We start from the raw sequence: 20726 nt of genomic DNA on the forward strand, positions 1-20726 counted from the left end.
CTAATTACACAATTCCAGGGATTGACAGCTATGCTGGCGACATCTGCTAAATACTTCGACCGGCCAACCCCATTGAATATGATTAAAATTTCATCGAATGAAGATGTACAGCCTGACAAAAAAAGAGTAGAAATTAAAAAGTGGCAACACTGTAGTGTCGTCCCTTTCAAATCAATTTATATAAGAGAACGGGACGACACTACAGTGTTGCCACTTTTTAAATTTTATTCTGTTTTGCCAGGCTATACAATAATAGTCCTTCGGCCTTAGGAGGCTATATCGAAACACATCCTTATTCCTATGGTAACAAAGGTGTGTTACGATACATTTGGCCACTTGGCTGCCGGAATCCAATAAGTTTGTGTAGACGTGCCATTTTATTTACACTATGTACTGCCATATATCAACTTTATTTTGCTTGTATTAAGGTAGAGAATCATCTGTCAATCACAAACTACTTCTAAAACATCTGTAAAATTTGCTTATTATCCTGTAAATTTTACCGTAGGTATACGGAACATGAATTGACTTCACAAGATTACTTGTATGTCTATGTCAATCTCTTTTCATTATCCAAATAATTGTGAACCTTAAAATAATAACAATAAGAGTTATTCTTTACGTAGTCTAACTTCCTGTATGCCTTCCGATAGTTCCGATATCGCGTTGCGGATACGTTATGGGTGGATATTACAGTTTTGTATGTAATTATAATTGACACAGTCCGGATTTGTTTTATTTTCCTCTCTTAGAGCTGGTTTACATGTTATAAGCTGTAGGCGAGCCATATTATTCAGGGCGTTCGCTAGCTAGCGCGGTTGTACGAAGCGGATGAGAGGGTTAACGGAAAATAGACCAAGAAAAGTCTGCTGAGATTTTGATAGCCCACGCAGTGCACGTGTTATTTTAAGCGTCAAACTTTTATGACGTATAAATAACACTTGCATTGCGTGGGCTATCAAAATGTCGACTTTTCTTGGTCTAACTTTAGTATGAGCGTTGCTGACTGGCGCGGACGCGTGCGACGGATTTTGCCTGCAATGGCACGGGCGTGCGTGTGTCCTCTACGTGCACCCGCGCCATCTAGCGGACGCCCTTAAAGTTATACACTACACTTTTTTCTTTAACTTTTGGGATTTTTTAAGTTTTATATTTCACTTAATATGAAACACGATGGTGCAAACGTGGCCAGGATCGGTCAAGGTGGGTAAATAATAAAGAAATAACTTTCATATTATTTATTTACAACACAAATAATGCAGTAAATGAATTTGTCGGTCACAGTACAAAAATATTCATGAAGCCTTTCATTCGACGTGCAGTCTGTCAGGAATGTGTGGTGAATTGGAATTATGGAACAATATAACTATTTTATAGAGTAGAAGTCGAACTGCAATATAATGACACTGTGTACTCTGTATCTTTAGGTATTTAAATAAAAGTAACCAAAAAATTGTAAATTTTCAGGTAGTTATAACCTTTATTGATTAACCAACCAAATACAAAACCACCTGGATCTGTCACTGAACGACCTGACTTTAGCCTACATTATTTGATCGTATAATGTTTTCATCTACCCTCAACTGGCTTAAGGAGCCATTTGAGGGTAGATTTTGTTTACTTTTATTTAAATACCTAAAGATACAGAGTATAGGTATTTCAATCTTTTATCGGCGAAATAGAAATATTTGTAATACTTGACTATTTTACAACAGAGGACAAAATAGGAATAATGAGACCGGAGGGATTTTCACGCGAATTTGAACTATCATTTAAACGAGTCTAGCTCGATATTTTTATATTGTCAGATTGCTTGATTATCTTATTAAATTGTACACATTTTAAGATCAATATTCTACTCTGTAGCTATTTTAAAAATATGTCTTAAAGCTAATCGTTGAAATTAGTGAGAACAACAACAAAAATATTAAAATTATAAATATGTTGTTAAAGTTAACATTCAATAAAAAAGAATCTCAAACCCAAACATCGAAATTATGCCAGAAATCTGTATAAACAGTTATCACACTCTGAGAATAAAGGGTTTCAAGTGCAAAATCAATCAAATGTGACTTTACATCACACTTTACATTACGCTACAAGTGCAATATGAACCTTTTTATCAGAAATTCCAACATAAATTCTATTGAATTTATCTGATGGAACGTCGCAAATCATTTTAGATGACTTGTCTATAATAAAATCTATTCTGATTACCTACATCGACTAAAACTTCTTCAAAAAACAAAATTAGTGATTTAATACCAAAGGATCAATAATAAAACATAATTTGAAACCATTTTATTCTCAGTTTATGACTATAAGAGCTCAGCTCAAAATATATTTTATGTCAGTTTTTAAATACAAACCGTAACAATAAAGCTAAACTAGAGCAAAAAACATTATGCACCGATACGCGCGTGCGCGTGACTAACGTAAATCATAGCCTAAGTAGAAATCGTAATAAATAGACAGCAAATTAATTGCGAATTAGAACGGGCTACCGTTTAAGTCAGATTAGTCAAATTAAAAATGTACAAAGGTAAAGATTTTAACATTTTATTTTAACCTTTTCGCCGCCACAATGGCGGATTTGCAGTCTGTCGCCCCGCCCCTTTCTCAGCACCAATCATATTGACTACATTTTGAGTTATTTCTTGTTATCATCAGCGAATTTTTTGTCAAAATTTGCCGCCCCTAACATCTTGCCGCCCTGGGCCTTAGGACCAATCCGCCACTGCGCCACGTCATTGGAGTAATAGTGTCATCAACGCCAAGCCACAAATTGCACGTAGACAAGACCCGTATAACATATCAAGTCGTGGCGTGTGGCACACGAAATGCACTGACTTTATATCAAGTCAATGGCGGTCAAAAGGTTAAAGCAAATATGTAGCAGTAATTTCGAACCGCGTGGATTCAAAATCATACTGTGATAGAATATAATATGGGTAAGTAAATAAAATATAATAATTCAGCCATGTTTTACCATGTAGTATTCAGAAAAACGCCATCACAATAAGCGCAAAATGAAGAAAATTCTATATTGCAAGGAAAAGGGATAATGGGGTTGGCAACTGTCAAAGGTTTGCATAGATGGCGCCATCATAGCTTGCCCCTTTTTCCATGAGATTTGGCTAAAAGGGCCGGCATCCAGGCCCTAAAATTTCCATGATAAACACAAAAATTTGACACAATTCTAGGGATTGACAGGGTAAGCTATGCTGGCGCCATCTGCTAAACACTTAGGGTCGGTTGCACCAAACTGTTCGTATCGTTAAAGAGTTCGCTAAATTTGTATGTGTGGAAAGATTCATAGTGGCGCGCCGGCTGACGTTGATCAGTCTGTCAAATGTGGTTTTTGCAACTGGCCCTTAGACCGGCCAACCCCATTGATAATGCAGTACAGGGACCGTGCGCGTTGGAGGATCTGCCATCTTGTGGCCTAAATCGGAAACTTAAACTTGACACCCACACTTAAAAGTCGGTGCTGCCCCATAAAGTTCATACACGCTACCTTGCTCATTGCAAGTTCTGCCATCTTGCGGCGCAAATTTGAAACTTAAGCTTGACTACATTTCGCGACAATAAACATGGGGACTCTAGTGCTGCCCTCTACAGTCCATGCACGCTCCCTGGAATACAACTAAATTCTAAAAATATTGCTTTGTGGATGTATTCATATATGTATCTCTATATTAACCGTAGTTATCTATTGGGATAGTCGAGAAAATATTGTCCGATTTCGTAAATAACATTTTGCTGTATAATTGTTTATAAAATATCAAATCTGTCACAATCATTATTCTTGTACACATGGGGCTGATAGGACTCCAATCTCGGAGCTGCCAAGATTATTGTTGAAATTTGATAGAATTTCACATGCAAAAATATTACCTATAGCTTCGTAAGGCCCATACAAGAGTAAGAAAATTTGCCAGTGAAATTTGAACATACAGTGTAGGAAATAGAGTTAATTTTGTATCGTTAGAACATAAACGAAACAAAATAAAATCATGTTTTCAATTGAAAGCAATTTAATTTTCAACGAACTTAATTTAGTGCAGTTGTAGTGCATCATTATGTTCCTTCGTATTTTCACGGAAACGTACGAACGTGTCTTGTTATTTCAGTCAGTCACGAAACAAAAAGTACTGAGGTTCTATAAATTGTGTGTGTGTGAAAATAGTTATTTTCACCACACCAGCTCGGAAAGAATTACTTTGCACTTCAAAAACGAATAGCAAAGTTGCATTTTATCCACGTGTGAGGCAAAGTAATCAAATGCAAATTTTGAGTTGTTTTCTTATGTTTGCTGGTAGAATTGACTTTTAAATTATGTAAACAAATAACTATTGTTTTACAAGGGGGCAAAGTTGTTGTTTAACCGCTCGTGCTAATATTGATACCCGAGCAAGCGAAAGATTCCAAAATTGAACCACGAGCGTAGCGAGTGGTTCGAAAATGGAATCTTGAGCGTTGCGAGGGTTTCAAAGCACGAGGGTTAAACAAAATTTGCCCCCGAGTGAAACACAAAAATTTTCACCACACCAACCCGAAGCAAATTTTAAATGTAAAATATCAAACAAAATCAAACCAAATCAAATCCAAATGAATGTTATTAAATATTTATCATCCAAAATCATAATTTAAAAGTCAATTCTACCAGCAAACATAAGAAAACAACTCAAAATTTGCATTTGTTTACTTTGCCTCACATGTGGATAAAATGCAACTTTGCTATCAGTTTTTGAAGTGCAAAGTAAGCCTTTCCGAGCTGGTGTGGTGAAAATATATTTACATTTAAGTATTGAGGTTGTCTGAAGTAGCATGACAAATACGAACGTTTCCGAGAAAATACGATGGAAAACAATTATGCACTACATCTGTAACCCCTTGAGTATCGCCGACGTAAATCTTGACAGCGCCGAGACTCGAACCCAGGGAAGACTAGAGACTAACAGGAATGTATACTATGTACTTGACACCTATTTTATACTTGGTCAAGCAGATCTTGTCAGTAGAAAAAGGCGGCAAACTTGAAAATGTAGGCGCGTAGGGATATCGTCCCATAGAGAATTTGAATTTCGCGCCTTTTTTTACTGACAAGATTTGCTTGACCAGCTATATTACCAAACTAATGAAACCTTGTAAAACTTACTATAGTATTTTTCACACTCGATGGGTACGCAAACAGACGTCATTCCAATACAATTTTGCGATATCGAATGCGAGGCATTTTTAGGTTATAAATTATATGGAGATGACACCTGAGAGCCTACCGCGAACCACGTTCGACGTGTTGCCTCCCTGTCACACTTACGTACGAATTTACAAGTGCGACAGAGAGGCAACACGTCGAACCTGGTAGGCCCTCTGTAGTACCTATCGAGTTTGAAAACAAGATTCCAAAAGTTGTTTAATTAAACGGGTGTTTATATAAAATAAAATCTATAGAAGGATTATAAGTATTCATAAGAATGGTCAATATTGTGCTAATAGTTTTCAAAGCATTTTCATGGGCAATATAAAAAAATGCTTGACTTAGATCTTCATTTCAAGCTGGTGCGATGCCGCTAGTGTCACTACTTAACACTTATTACGACAAGAAGTGTCAAGTGTCAACAAAAGGGACAGGCATATTTTTTTGGGCATCCACTTAATTTTCAGGATAAAAGAAATGTAGAGATATTAATGAAATTAAACATATTATAAATACATTTTTTAAAGTATTAAACTCATTTACGTGATGTTAATTTATTCTTATGTAACTACCACTACATATTTTTGAGTTGTAGTTAAAATAAAAAATCTTTTTTTTGTAGATTTTGCCCACATATTAAGGTGTTTTTTATGGTAAAAATGCTGAATATTTGAATAAGAAACTATTTACAATTCACAATCACGTATTACGTATTAGAAAAGTGCCTTAAGCATATAATTACAGCTGCCCTTGTACTCTGCGCTGAAAGTATTAATTGACTGGTATAAAATGTACAGGCTATACAGGGTGTTACTGACCATGGGGCTTTAAATCCAGGGCTCGATTTAACACGCTAAACTGAGCTACTTTTATTATGGCACCAACCCCGAAATCCCAAAAAAATTTTTACCGTTTCATACATATTGGCTGATCAGATGTGTTTTCTATGGAAAAACAAAAAAAAAATCCCTGATTTTAGGGTTGGTCCCATAGTAAAAGTAGCTCAGTTTAGCGAGTAAAATCAGACCCTGGAATTAAAGCCCCGTGGTCAGACACATACTGTATAAGCACAAAGTTCTTGCGACAGCTCTCGTACAAGTAACTATATAACTAATTAACATTTTGTGCATTCAATCATTAATTTTACGGATTAAGGCCCATAACTCATTAGAAGAAAAAAGAGATGGATTTAGGTATAATTATTTAAAAAAAGTGCAAACTGCTCGCGACCCACGATCTAAAGCACATGGCGGCGGCCTACGTTGAAGATCAAAAAAGTAGAACCAGTGGTACTAAACCTTTATGGTCTGTATTCTTTATTTTTTGTCATCTTTAGCATTTTCGGGAACGAGGTATTTTTATGTCAAAATGAGAAACTTTGCCATATATGAGGATACACTATTTCTTTAGTAATTTTGTATACTATACCATAACTGAGTGAGTAGGTATAAGAGAATTGGATATATATTTAAAAATTATTTTGATTAAACGGCAATCAAATTATACCAATCAATTATTTTCTTTACACTAAGTTCTTTAGAATAATTAATATTTACATAGATATGTAATTTTAATAATTACAGTACTCATCACAAAATATTATGAATTATATTATAGGTTTTGCACGATCCTATATTTACACAGTTTGACACAGTATCCTTTGATAATGGAACAATTATAAAAAAACTGGAAAAATTAGCATTAAATGATCAATGCTGACACAAAATAGATAAGTACAGAAGTCAATCACATGTATGTACTTTACTTTTCATACCTACGCTCGGCGGTCGCTCTAGGGTTGCGATTGCTGCGAACTATGACTTATGCACAAAAAACTATCGTGGTAGTGGCACTCGTATCTATCGTATCGTATCTCGTATTTAGTTGTTTGATTTATTGTTGAGGATGAAACGGGAAGAATGGAAATATAAATTAATAATAACATTAATAACTCAAATATGACCATGGTAGTATTACCTGTTGTTTTATCTATAAGTTTTGTCACGAATAAAAATATTCTATTCTATTCTATTCTAAATAGGTATTTTAATTTTAATGTCATTTTTATATTACAAATTTGCCACAGAAAATATCTTGCGATGATTCCGAGATTGGCGAAATACACGATTATTATATTTTTAAGTGTAATAAATTCGCATTCTCATGTACAATGTAATAAATTCGCATACGCATTCTCTCTGAAACCACTGGTAGCTTAAAAAACGACAATTCACCGTTTAATGTTGAATTTAAACAACCGTCCACTGTACAGTTATAATAACTTTTTGTTTTGTTTCTCCATTATTGCACAAAAAAGTTCACAGACGCGTGTCTCAAGCGGATGGCACTCGCGCTCGCACTGGTCCCAACTGGTCCGAGATATCGTGTCCGTGAGCAGTGTCTATGTGTGCGTTGCTCGAGCGCGCTTTGTATGTAGGTTGATTTCTGTACCTATCTGTTTTGTGATGCTGATGATATTAATGAACTCGTAACGCTAAAGTTACTAACAAAAAAAAAACAATACTATGTTTTTTACTATGACGTACTGCCCATAGGATATAGGGTATTTGACTACTAGTCAAATCAGTTTCTTTTTTCAAACCGTCAAAACGAATTGCCACTATGGAATTTATATGAAACACTAGCATGTGACGTCACAATAAAATTACCTACTCTTTATAGTTTTATACGGGTTTTAAAATAGAAATTGTGTCTAAAAATAACTGCTGTCTACGTTTCTCTTTTAATATTCTGGTGCTATATTCTATAAATTATAATCAGTAATAATTTATTTTAAATACAGTCAAGTACCCTATTATAGAACTCACTCATTTGTTTAGTGTATAGAAAATGAATGAATACTTTATAGTAAAAAAACAGACTATAGATTTTTTATTATTATTAATAAATAGGTATTAGTGATTACTGTATCCTATTTTAAATACATGTATCACATAATGCCAATTTTAGCATTTCAAGGTATGTTTGTCTTATTATACTTGCCGCAAAACTAAGTGGCGTGTCAGGTCATAATACCGTCTCTTTCACTCTTGGTAGATCTGAATAAGGGTAAAAGAGATAGCATTATAATCTCAGTCGCCAGTTGGTATTGCGTTAAGTATAATCAAAAGTTTCTACACAACGGGAATACCGATCTTGGTTAACATTAATTTAAAATATATGGGACATTATCTATGAAAAGGACCTTATTGTCGATTAGGGATTGCAATCCGGTCCGGCGGATCCGGTAATCCGGCCGGATCCGGCACATTTTTCATGATACCGGATCCGGCAAAATTCACCGGATCCGGTCCCGGATCCGGTAAAGTGAAATAAAGCGCTAAAATATAAAATAACAGCTTAAAACACTGCTAAAATTTAAAAGTTCTCGCCAGTATTCGAATTTTCGCGCTCGCAAACAGCAACACAACAACTTGTTTGTTAGTTGACGCCAGTCTTCTAGCCGACGAAATATGTGTCGTGAGATTTCCGTGCACCGTAAGTACTGGATTGGTTTATATTCAATTTATTGTGTTGTTACATTGTAATTTAATGTACATGTTCTTTCGTTTTATTTTGTACAAACCATTTTAGCCCACTTATAATAAGTGTTACCTGCATTTAAAATATAATGAATAAATATTTATAAAATTAAATAGAGAAATATATGTTGACTTTTGACGACCGGTCTGACCTAGCCAGTGGGTAGTGATCCTGCCTGTGGACCCGCGATCCTGGGTTTTCGAATCCCGGTAAGGACAATTATTTGTGTGATGAGCACAGATATTTGTTCCTGAGTCATGGTTGCTTTCTATGTATTTAATTTTAAGTATTTGTATATTATATATCGTTGTCTGAGTATCAACAACACAAGCTTTCTTGAGCTTACCGTGGGGCTTAGTCAATTTTTGTAAAAATGTCCTATAATATTTATTTATTATTATTATTTATATGTTATTTTGTGTCTTAAAATCCTTGTAAAAATGTCCTATAATATTTATTTATTATTATTATTTATATGTTATTTTGTTATTATTATGCTACTAAATGTACTTGTATAGGTATACACGTTTATTGATTTTGTTTGCTAAAACTAAAATGGTTGAATTGAGAGCACCTTTTTGTTGGAAATGTGGGTTGGGCTATAGATATTTTAAGAGAAAAAGAGGATTTTATTTGTGGTTAAGTAATGAAAACGTTGATTTTTGAAATTTACAACAGCCATCATCGAATTAAACCGTTGTGAGACATACTAACATTGAATAATTTACGGTTTAGACTCACTTGTTTTTAGTCACTCGCGCGACATGTTTCGGAGAGCCTATGTCTCCTGTTAAGACACCCGTTTTATTAATCCATTAAAAAATATCCTTAACTTCGCATATAACGCTAAAAACATGATAAAATACCTGACTTGATGAATTTTTTATCCGCAATACCAATCCGGCCGGATCCGGCCGGATCCGCCGGATTGAGGCCAAAATCCGGCCGGATCCGGCCGGATTCAAAACCAGTCCGGCTTGCAATCCCTATTGTCGATGGCGCTTACGCCGCACAGCGTCGCGCGGCATTGTATTTATATCGGAGCATCGTTAATAATGGCGTAAGCGCCATCGACAATAAGGTCCCTTTTCATAGATAATGTCACATATATAGAAGAAGAAGAAATACATATGAAACGAATACTGAACAAAATATAGCTTTTGTGAGCAATACAAAGTTTACTTCAATTTTATTGCACACACTCATCATTATTATGTCACAAACATCAAAAGATTCGAGAAAATATAATTTTAATAGTAATAGTCAAAAACAACTTACTTTATAGAGGACTGGAAACGACCCTCTACTTTTAAACATTCAAATAATTATTTCCAATATATTTTTATATTTCAATTCCGGATCGTTAAATAAAAATTAAATTTAAATAGAAATAAGGAACTAGAATTTATAAAAAAAAAACAATAGAAATAAAATATATTGTCGACTACAAGTAATCCATAAACAAGATGGTAGCTTGTTTAGAGCCTTTAGACACTATTGTTTTAACGGAAATAACGCGTTAAAAACGTTAAAGAAAAAAGTAACTGAAACGTCATACCGTTATCCGAAAGCACTCAGTCACAACACTATCACTATATTCACTATCAATATCATACACTAAATAGTTCGCATGTCGCGTCAGGTGCACCGTGGTAGCTCATAGAGTGTTGAATATGTCCCGCGCGTTATTCTTGGAATAACGCCTGTAGGAACAGTCGCTGAATCAGCTGCCACTGGAATGGAAATATAAGTTATACATATAACATATAGCAACTTTAATAGTTAACGTAACGTTGACATTGTCAATACAATTTCAGTATAAGGGGGCTATTCATAAATTACGTTATTTCAAATTAGGGGGGGGGGGGTCTGGATATCGGATGATGGTAGCATGACGTAGGAGGAAACGTCATTCGAAGCACGATATTTGGATGATTTTAGAGAGGGGGAGAGGGGGGGGTTAATAATCCCTTTCAAATCTATCTAAGAAAACGGGACGACACTACAATATTGCCATTAGTATGCCTCAAGGGCCTATTTTAGATTTAAGCTAGTTATTAAACTTATTAGAATAGAATAGAATAGAATGTTAATTTAGCAGTACCACTAATATATATCTTTTATGTAACTAAGGCCCACTTGCACCATTCCACTAACCCGGGCTTAAGCGGTTAAAGTATTAACCTAGTGTCAAAGTGTATGGCTAACCATGGCAACTCCTGGTTCAACCGGTTAACCCCGGGTTACTGGAATGGTGCAAGTGGGCCTAAATGTATTTACTTACCTCCTATTAGACAGCGCCCGCCGGCGCGCAGTCTGCCTCTGGTGCTCGAATTCGAAGTCCTCCTCCGTCAGCCCCAACCGCTGCATGTGGTACATGAGGTACTCCTCGGCCAGGATGCTCTCCGGCGGGTGGCGGAGCACCTCCAGCGTCTCGCAGAGGCCGGCGGCGCGCTTGCGGACCTTGGCGGGGCCGAGCGCGCCTGCGAGTATCACTAAGGCCGCTTTGAATAGAACCTGGGAAAAAGGAAATTTGACTGAGTTTACAAAAACTATTAAATTTACTTTAAAATTAACTTAGCTGCAAACTGTCTAAGATAGAGTTACTAAACATTTATAAACAGGACAGAAAAAATGTAGCAATTATCATTATTGATGTAGCAGTTTAAAACCCTCACGCCTAACTGTTCTAATTTACATGAAATTATAATGAGCTTTGTAATCCTGGTCAAAAGGTCACGGGCGGACCAAATTGTAACTACCTACTCTTTATAACCTTACACATCTTGACTCCTTCACATAAAATGCTGTCCCACACTCGTAATACTGTCTCATGACAACGTGCAGGGTAGCATACAGCACAGGCTCAAATCAAATATTTGCTTGACTAAGTGACTTTCACACTAAATATACGTCTATTTGAATCAAATGTCAATCTAAATGAATGATGAGATGACGGGCGAGAGAGAGGTATGGCTGTATAATAAAAATTCCTTCTTTCATAACAGCAATATATTTCTTGATCACAATATTCCGTTACACTTCAATCTCCAATCCTCTCACTTCACAATGGTCCTCCCTTCACCTCTGCCCGTAACCGAATGCCCGTTAACCGCCATGCCAGTCGTCTTTTATTCTTTCTTCCAACTACCTTCTATTTACAAAGGTCAACTATCAATCACGTTACTTTTAAATTTATTAAATTATAGATTACCAATGATTATTCAACTCTTTATTTCATTAAATCTGTTTCTAATAATTAGTAATTTTAATGAATCTTACACTCGCCCATCCTGACATTGTGCATGTCCTCATGCACAGTCATACTAATCGCGTCTGTCATCTAATCTTACACTCGGCATGTCAAATCATCGGGCATTCAGTAAGAAAATTATTAATGCTTTATTACCCATTTAATACAATTTCTTTGTCTGTCTATATACATTTTTCTTATTATTTATTGAATTAATCTATATCTTCGCATAATAATTTCAAATCCAATAAATCCATCTAAATATATAAGTTTCTATTCAATAATTATACAACAATATATCATATTTTTTTATGCATCAATACATATAAAGTACATTACTTAACATATTCGACTGCTATGTTTTTTTTTTTACTCATTATTTCTCGTGTTTTTTTTTTTATTCCGTTTTTTTTTTACCACTCTCATGACACAAACGTGTCTCACAACATACCATTTTTTTAATCAAATTTTACGTGTAGCACATTATTTCTCTTGTTTTTTTATTGATTCCATTTTTATTTTTTTAATGTGCTACTTACTGAATCACTCTCATGACACAAACGTGTCTCATCACAACATAACATCCTCTATTTCCGTCTTTTTTTTTTTATCATTACCATATATCCGTGCCTCCATCCATAGCAAATAACTAATTCAATAATCTATTAATTCAAAAATTCAATAATCCAATAATTCTTTAATTCTTTAATTCAAAAATCCAATAATCCAATAATTCTTTAATTCTTTAATTCAATAATCCAATATCTCTTTAATTCTTTAATTCAATAATCCAATAATTCTTTAATTATTTAATTCAATAATCCAATAATTCTTTAATTCTTTAATTAAATAATCAAATCATTCTTTAATTCTTTAATTCAATAATCAAATAATTCTTTAATTCAATAATCCAATAATTATTTCATTCTTTAATTCAATAATCCATTAATTCTTTAATTCTTTAATTCAATAATTCTTTAATTCTTTAATTCAATAATCCAATAATTCTTTAATTCAATAATCCAATAATTCTTTAATTCAATAATCCAATAATTCTTTAATTCAATAATCCAATAATTCTTTAATTCAATAATCCAATAATTCTTTAATTCAATAATCCAATAATTCTTTAATTCAATAATCCAATAATTCTTTAATTCAATAATCCAATAATTCTTTAATTCAATAATCCAATAATTCTTTAATTCAATAATCCAATAATTCTTTAATTCAATAATCCAATAATTCTTTAATTCAATAATCCAATAATTCTTTAATTCAATAATCCAATAATCCAATAATTCTTTAATTCAATAATCCAATAATTCTTTAATTCTTTAATTCAATAATCCAATAATTCTTTAATTCTTTAATTCAATAATCCAATAATTCTTTAATTCAATAATCCAATAATTCTTTAATTCTTTAATTAAATAATCAAATAATTCTTTAATTCTTTAATTCAATAATCAAATAATTCTTTAATTCTCTAATTCAATAATCCAATAATTCTTTAATTCTTTAATTCAATAATCCATTAATTCTTCAATTCTTTAATTCAATAATCCAATAATTCTTTAATTCTTTAATTCAATAATCCAATAATTCTTTAATTCTTTAATTCAATAATCCAATAATTCTTTAATTCTTTAATTCAATAATCCAATAATTCTTTAATTCTTTAATTCAATAATCCAATAATTCTTTAATTCAATAATCCAATAATTCTTTAATTCTTTAATTCAATAATCCAATAACTCTTTAATTCAATAATCCAATAATTCTATAATTCAATAATCCAATAATTCTTAAATTCAATAATCCAATAATTCTTTAATTCAATAATCCAATAATTCTTTAATTCAATAATCCAATAATTCTTTAATTCAAAAATCCAATAATCAAATAATTCTTTAATTCTTTAATTCAATAATCCAATAATTCTTTAATTCTTTAATTAAATAATCAAATAATTCTTTAATTCAATAATCCAATAATTCTTTAATTCAATAATCCAATAATTCTTTAATTCTTTAATTCAATAATCAAATAATTCTTTAATTCAATAATCCAATAATTCTTTAACTCTAATTCAATAATCCAATAATTCTTTAATTCTTTAATTCAATAATCCAATAATTCTTTAACTCTTTAATTCAATAATCCAATAATTCTTTAATTCTTTAATTCAATAATCCAATAATTCTTTCATTCAATAATCCAAAAATTCTTTAATTCTTTAATTCAATAATCCAATAATTCTTTAATTCAATAATCCAATAATTCTTTAATTCAATAATCCAATAATTCTTTAATTCAATAATCCAATAATTCTTTAATTCTTTAATTCAATAATCCAATAATTCTTTAATTCTTTAATTCAATAATTCTTTAATTCAATAATCCAATAATTCTTTAATTCTTTAATTCAATAATCCAATAATTCTTTAATTCAATAATCCAATAATTCTTTAATTCAATAATCCAATAATTCTTTAATTCAATAATCCAATAATTCTTTAATTCAATAATCCAATAATTCTTTAATTCAATAATCCAATAATTCTTTAATTCAATAATCCAATAATTCTTTAATTCAATAATCCAATAATTCTTTAATTCTTTAATTCTCTAATTCTCTAATTCTCTAATTCTCTAATTCTCTAATTCTCTAATTCTCTAATTCTCTAATTCTCTAATTCTCTAATTCTCTAATTCTCTAATTCTCTAATTCTCTAATTCTCTAATTCTCTAATTCTCTAATTCAATAATTCAATAATTCAATAATTCAATAATTCAATAATTCAATAATTCAATAATTCTATAATTCAATAATTCAATAATTCAATAATTCAATAATTCAATAATTCAATAATTCAATAATTCAATAATTCAATAATTCAATAATTCAATAATTCAATAATTCAATAATTCAATAATTCAATAATTCAATAATTCAATAATTCAATAATTCAATAATCCAATAATCCAATACTTCAACAATCCAATAATGCAATAATTCAATAATCCATTAATTAAATAATCCAATAATTCAATAATCCAATAATTCAATAATCCAATAATCCAATGATCCAACGATCCAATGATCCAATGATCCAATGATCCAATGATCCAATGAACCAATGAACCAATGATCCAATGATCCAATGATCCAATGAACCAATAATCCAATGAACCAATGATCCAATGAACCAATAATCCAATAACCCAATAACCCAATAACCCAATAACTCAATAATCCAATAACTCAATAATCCAATAACTCAATAATCCAATAACTCAATAATCCAATAACTCAATAGTCCAATAACTCAATAATCCAATAACTCAACTAAATACTCCAATAACTCAACTAAATACTCTAATAACTCAACTAAATAATCCAATAGCTCAACTAAATAATCCTATACTCAACTCAATAATCAAATAACTCAACTAAATAATCCAATAACTCAACTAAATAATCCAATAACTCAACTGAATAATTCAATAACTCAACTGAATAAATCCAATAACTCAACTGAATAATCCAATAACTCAACTAAATAATCCAATAACTCAACTCAATAATCCAATAACTCAACTCAATAATCCAATAACTCAACTCAATAATCCAATAACTCAACTCAATAAAACTCAACTCAATAAGCCTCAACTCAATAAAACTCAACTCAATAAAACTCAACTCAATAAAACTCAACTCAATAAAACTCAACTCAATAAAACTCAACTCAATAAAACTCAACTCAATAAAACTCAACTCAATAAAACTCAACTCAATAAAACTCAACTCAATAAAACTCAACTCAATAATCCAATAACTCAACTGAATAATCCAATAACTCGATAATCCAATAACTCTATAATCCATTAACTCTATAATCCATTAACTCTATAATCCATTAACTCTATAATCCATTAACTCTATAATCCATTAACTGCTTAATCCAGTAATCCAGTACCTGATTAATCCAGGAACTGATCAATCCAGTAACTGATCAATCCAGTAACTGATCAATCCAGTAACTCACTAATGCGTAACTCATTAGTCCGTAACTCATTAATCCGTAACTCATTAATCCGTAACTCATTACTCCGTAACTCATTAATCCGTAACTCATTAATCCGTAACTCATTAATCCGTAACTCATTAATTAAAATAATCCAGAAATTTTATAATTCGATAATATTATACTTATCATCATATGTAGGTATTTTCATCATATCGTTATTTACTTGCCACTTAAGCGTCAGTTGCCCCCACCAAAAATTGACGAATTGATCAACAGCAATCAGCAGAGCTTTGCAACGAACTTCTTAAAACCAAGGATACTGTACCAAAATATTCGCAGTTTAAGCAATAAACGACATCTATTAAAATCTACAACTGAAGACGACAAAGATATACAAGCCATCCGTTCCTGTCCTGTGCGGCTTCCACGTGAAAGCGATCCTGGCCGTTGTCCTTCCGTGTTGATCTTCGAAGCCATCTCTCATTGCCTCGGCCGTGTCTGCCGCTGCTGCGGCTTCGCCGGTTGCGACTCCGCCTGTTGTTCCCTGCGACTTCGGCTTCGACGTTCTTGTCCATCATCAGATTTCGATTTTCGGTCACGCTCAGGAGTTTTCGAGCGCCGCCTGGATGTTTTTTTTTTTTTTCCTCATGGTCCATAGTCTGGAACTCGAAAACAACACCAGCAATGGAAGAGTTCTAAATCTTTGGGTTGTTAATAATAGACAAATATAAATTGTTCTTATTAAGCTAAATTCAACTGTTTTATTTATTTATTTACTGCTTCCGGGGTCTAAATGCGGGACGTTTAAAACAGATCCCTATCCCGGTACGGATCCGGAACACAGGCTTTTCGAAACGAGAAAATTCTAGAACTGGTACAGAAAAGGAATCTAGAACAAATTCGGGATCCGGCACTGATCCGATACCAATCCGGCACAGATCCGGTACCAATCCGGCACGGATCCGGCACCAGTCCGGGACGGATCCGGTACGAATCCAGCATGGATCCGGAACTCATCCGGCACAAATCAGGTATGCATCCGGCACGGTTCCAGTATCCGGCACGGACCCAAATCCAGAAACGGGATCCGGAATACGAAACGGGCCGCGTAGCCAAGATGCCAATCGCTTACGCTCCGTAGCGAACGGAATGCAACTGTCACTGTCGCGCTAATATGGAAGAGTGATATAGAGACATAATGCTTTTCGTTGTCGAAGCGACAGCGATTGTAACCCCGGCCAGGTCGGCGGGTCGGTAACTACCAGTAAAAGTATCATTCCTACTTATTTACAGTCTGAGTAGTTTATAATTTCGAATACACTTAACCCCGCTATATAATACTGACGTATTGATAAGTGATATATTGAAAATATGGTAAAAGTTGTAACCAAATAAGCGGTACATACATAGACTAAAAGAATTCGATCTACATCTGTAAATAATCATAAACGTATCCGAACTATTCAAAATAAAACGGTGTTCCAAAGGTTTCACGCTACCCGCGATGTAACGAATGCTTTAATTATATTATGGATCGGCATTACAGCAAACACTAAAAAAAAACCTAACTGTTGGTCTTGAAGAGAAAACTTGCAGTATAATTGCTCTCGAGTGAACGAATAGGCCGAAATGGGTTTACCCAATTATTTTGTTCTTGATAAAATTAACGGTGTCTTTGTTTCTAAGCGCCCGTTAAACATAAACTTCCTAACATAGGAAATATGAAATGATAATTAATTTCAACTAAACAACAACCAATATAAGTGTTACTAATATATGTATAGGTATATAATCATAATAATTTTACACCACTGTTACTATTGTAACAAATTAATTGGGTAATTAAGATTTAACTCAATCAGTTCTAATATTAATATCAGGAATACCATAGTGACTTGTAGGTACTTACCACTTCTGATGTATAATAAAAATTCCTTCTTTCATAACAGCAATATATTTCTTGATCACAATATTCCGTTACAGTTCAATCTCCAATCCTCTCACTTCACAATGGTCCTCCCTTCACCTCTGCCCGTAACCGAATGCCCGTTAACCGCCATGCCAGTCGTCTTTTATTCTTTCTTCCAACTACCTTCTATTTACAAAGGTCAACTATCAATCACGTTACTTTTAAATTTATTAAATTATAGATTACCAATGATTATTCAACTCTTTATTTCATTAAATCTGTTTCTAATAATTAGTAATTTTAATGAATCTTACAGCAGAAAAAGACATGCTGCGCCGACCCCAAATGAATGGGATAAGGGCAAGACAATGATGATGACTACATAAATACTCATACCAAAGTATGGCATCCTGGTCAAGGCACCAATTGTAAGCTACAGTCAATTACTATACTACTACTTAAATATACCGTCTTAAATACTCTCAATCACCTTTACCTCGACTCCTTCACAAAGGAAGCAGTCCCTGGGCTGTCCTAAGGCAACGTGCGTGTCAGGGCACATAGGTACCATTCTGTAGCGTATAGAACGGGTTTAACTTCGTGCTTAATGTGGTGGTTTGACAATCTTACCGGCATATGAAATACTCAAACTAATCCTGGTCACGCGGCACCAATTTGTAACTCCCACTATGCCCTTAAATACCTTTATTGGCCTTACCTTAACACCCTCACATAGAAAACAGTCCCAGACACGCAGAAGACTGTCCCAAGGCAACGTGCGTGTCAGGGCACATAGGAACCATTCCGTAGCGTACAGGACGGGCTCTACTTTGTGCTTAACGAGGTGGCGGTGGACGGCGGGCGCCGTGCGGCGGAGGAGCGCGTGCAGGATGTCGCCGTCTCGTTGTAATACCTGGAAATTAGGGGTACTTAGTTGTATACTTTTTATCATATAGGCGGCAAATGAGCAGCTGCAGTTAACGGACATTTGCAACACCAGAGGGGTTGGGACGGCCTTTAAGATAAGAGTATGATCTTTTCTTAAAGGTTGGAAGGTCGCATCGGTCGGGAAATATCGCGGGCGAAAGTTCATTCCACAGTTTAGCTTGCTAGGAAGCTAAACTTGCGTAGGAAGTTTCTTCTTTCTTTCTTTATCGTGGGAAGGACTAATTATCTATTCCAAGACCTCTAAGACTCTGCGCTACAAACGCAGACTCAAATATTGGCCCACATTATACATACATTCCATATGAGACACATTCCGTAGCGTAAAACTGCTTAAATCATCTGTTCCATTCGATCGTCTATTTGCCTCTTTGTCACTCGAATATGTGAGAACGATATAAACATAATGAAAATTCGATTTGAGCTAGACAAGGCTTGGGTTCCACGACGGTGCCGCCCTTCCACACATTGATTGAAATTTCTACCCTACCCTACTTATTTTTATTATTATTTATTTATTCCATAATTTAACATTTACAGTCAAGCTACACATGTTAAAAGGAGTGACATTATATAAACATTGAGAGTAAGATTTTACTTAAGTACTAACTATACAATAATTGAGCTCGGCGTCGTTATTGACTCCAGGTATCGGCTACTAACTGACAAAAACCTAGGTTCCGTGGATTGGAATATGTCAAATTCGCTTATGCCTATCCCTAACCCCCCCTACCTACCCCCCTACTCCTATCTCCCCCCTACCCCCTATCTATCCCTTTCCCTTTGTATTATGATTATTACTATATTAGATGGTATGATTTTGTTTTAAATTCGATTTTCTACATTCGAGGTAGGCCCAAAGGCCTCAGGATGATGATGACCAAACCAACCTCTAAGCCAGGGTTATAATAACCGCTGAGATATTTGTCGCTGATGCTGACGAGGCACCAGAAGGCCTGGACGGCGGGCATGTGCATGAGCAGGAACGCCGCCACGGGCGCCTGCGCCTGGAAGTAGCCCACCTTCGGGTTGAACACGGAGTACGCCTTCAGGACTGAGAATAGCTCTTGTTGCCTGAAATAAAGACATGTTGACTGTAGAATACTTAATATTCATTGTGGCGTGTATTTTCTTGTCTGTAACATGCTTTATGCTTTTGTTGTCTGTAACACAATAAATACCATTAACAAGATTCGAACTCGGGACCGCCTGTTTTGTAGACATCAATCATCAGACTAGACTAGGAAGCCGTCAATATATTCCAGTATAGAATAACAGGAGAGATCAAGGCTCAATTACATAGTACCTAATAGTCATAGTAAAACAATAATAAGGACTTATTATTGTTTTACCATGACATTCCCTGCTCACATATCGTTGGCTCAATATTCAAACAATGTTCAAATTTCAGTTCGATAAAAGTGAAACATAGAACGCTGTAATATTGGGTCAGCGATACGTCGTGAGTCGTGACCACGTCCAGAGCGGACTGTAGTGTTAAAATGGAAATAATAAAATAATATTTCCTGATTTGGTTGAATTCGGCTGTAAAGTACTTACCCAGATGTTACTCATTAAGGTATTTACTGGAATATTAGAGGTTTTGGGCTCGTCAAAGGGCAAGCCCGGTCCGACCACGGAATTAATGACGTCTGAAATATTCATGGCCGTGTTGTTACAACTGCGATTTGTGATTCACCACAGAGCCGGTAAATACCACACGGTTATATCCCGTCACAATAAAAATAAACAATATATTTTATAACTTTTATAAGGCTTAGTTTATTTATAACCTCAGGTGTCCTGAGTTACTTTTAAAAGAACATATTGAAAACGAAT

The 20726-nt window shown here is 34.0% G+C and overlaps 1 protein-coding gene and 1 long non-coding RNA gene across 3 annotated transcripts in view; both read right to left on the minus strand.

The window, feature by feature from the left end:
- Positions 1–1223: 1223 nt before the first annotated feature.
- LOC134674420 (uncharacterized) lies at positions 1224–7165 on the minus strand. Its single transcript, XR_010099606.1, has 2 exons — positions 5122–7165; positions 1224–4988 (listed from the first exon to the last, which is right to left on the minus strand). It is a non-coding gene; the product is annotated as an uncharacterized LOC134674420 (long non-coding RNA).
- A 2647-nt stretch (positions 7166–9812) lies between these two features.
- LOC134674427 (TBC1 domain family member whacked) overlaps positions 9813–20726 on the minus strand; it is a 35494-nt gene continuing 24580 nt past the window's right edge. The window contains exons 4-8 of one of the 2 annotated variants that reach the window (XM_063532493.1): positions 19778–19961; positions 18694–18855; positions 18439–18471; positions 11031–11263; positions 9813–10479 (exon numbers count right to left, since the gene is read on the minus strand). In XM_063532493.1, the coding sequence (XP_063388563.1) occupies positions 10470–10479; positions 11031–11263; positions 18439–18471; positions 18694–18855; positions 19778–19961 (622 nt within the window). In that variant the 3' untranslated portion in view covers positions 9813–10469. Of the gene's footprint in view, positions 10480–11030; positions 11264–18438; positions 18472–18660; positions 18856–19777; positions 19962–20726 lie in introns of both variants that reach the window. The other variant, XM_063532492.1, reaches the window with a different exon arrangement.

This window comes from Cydia fagiglandana, chromosome 20 (genome assembly GCF_963556715.1).
Source record: "Cydia fagiglandana chromosome 20, ilCydFagi1.1, whole genome shotgun sequence".
In the NCBI taxonomy this organism is placed as follows: Eukaryota; Metazoa; Arthropoda; class Insecta; order Lepidoptera; family Tortricidae; genus Cydia; species Cydia fagiglandana.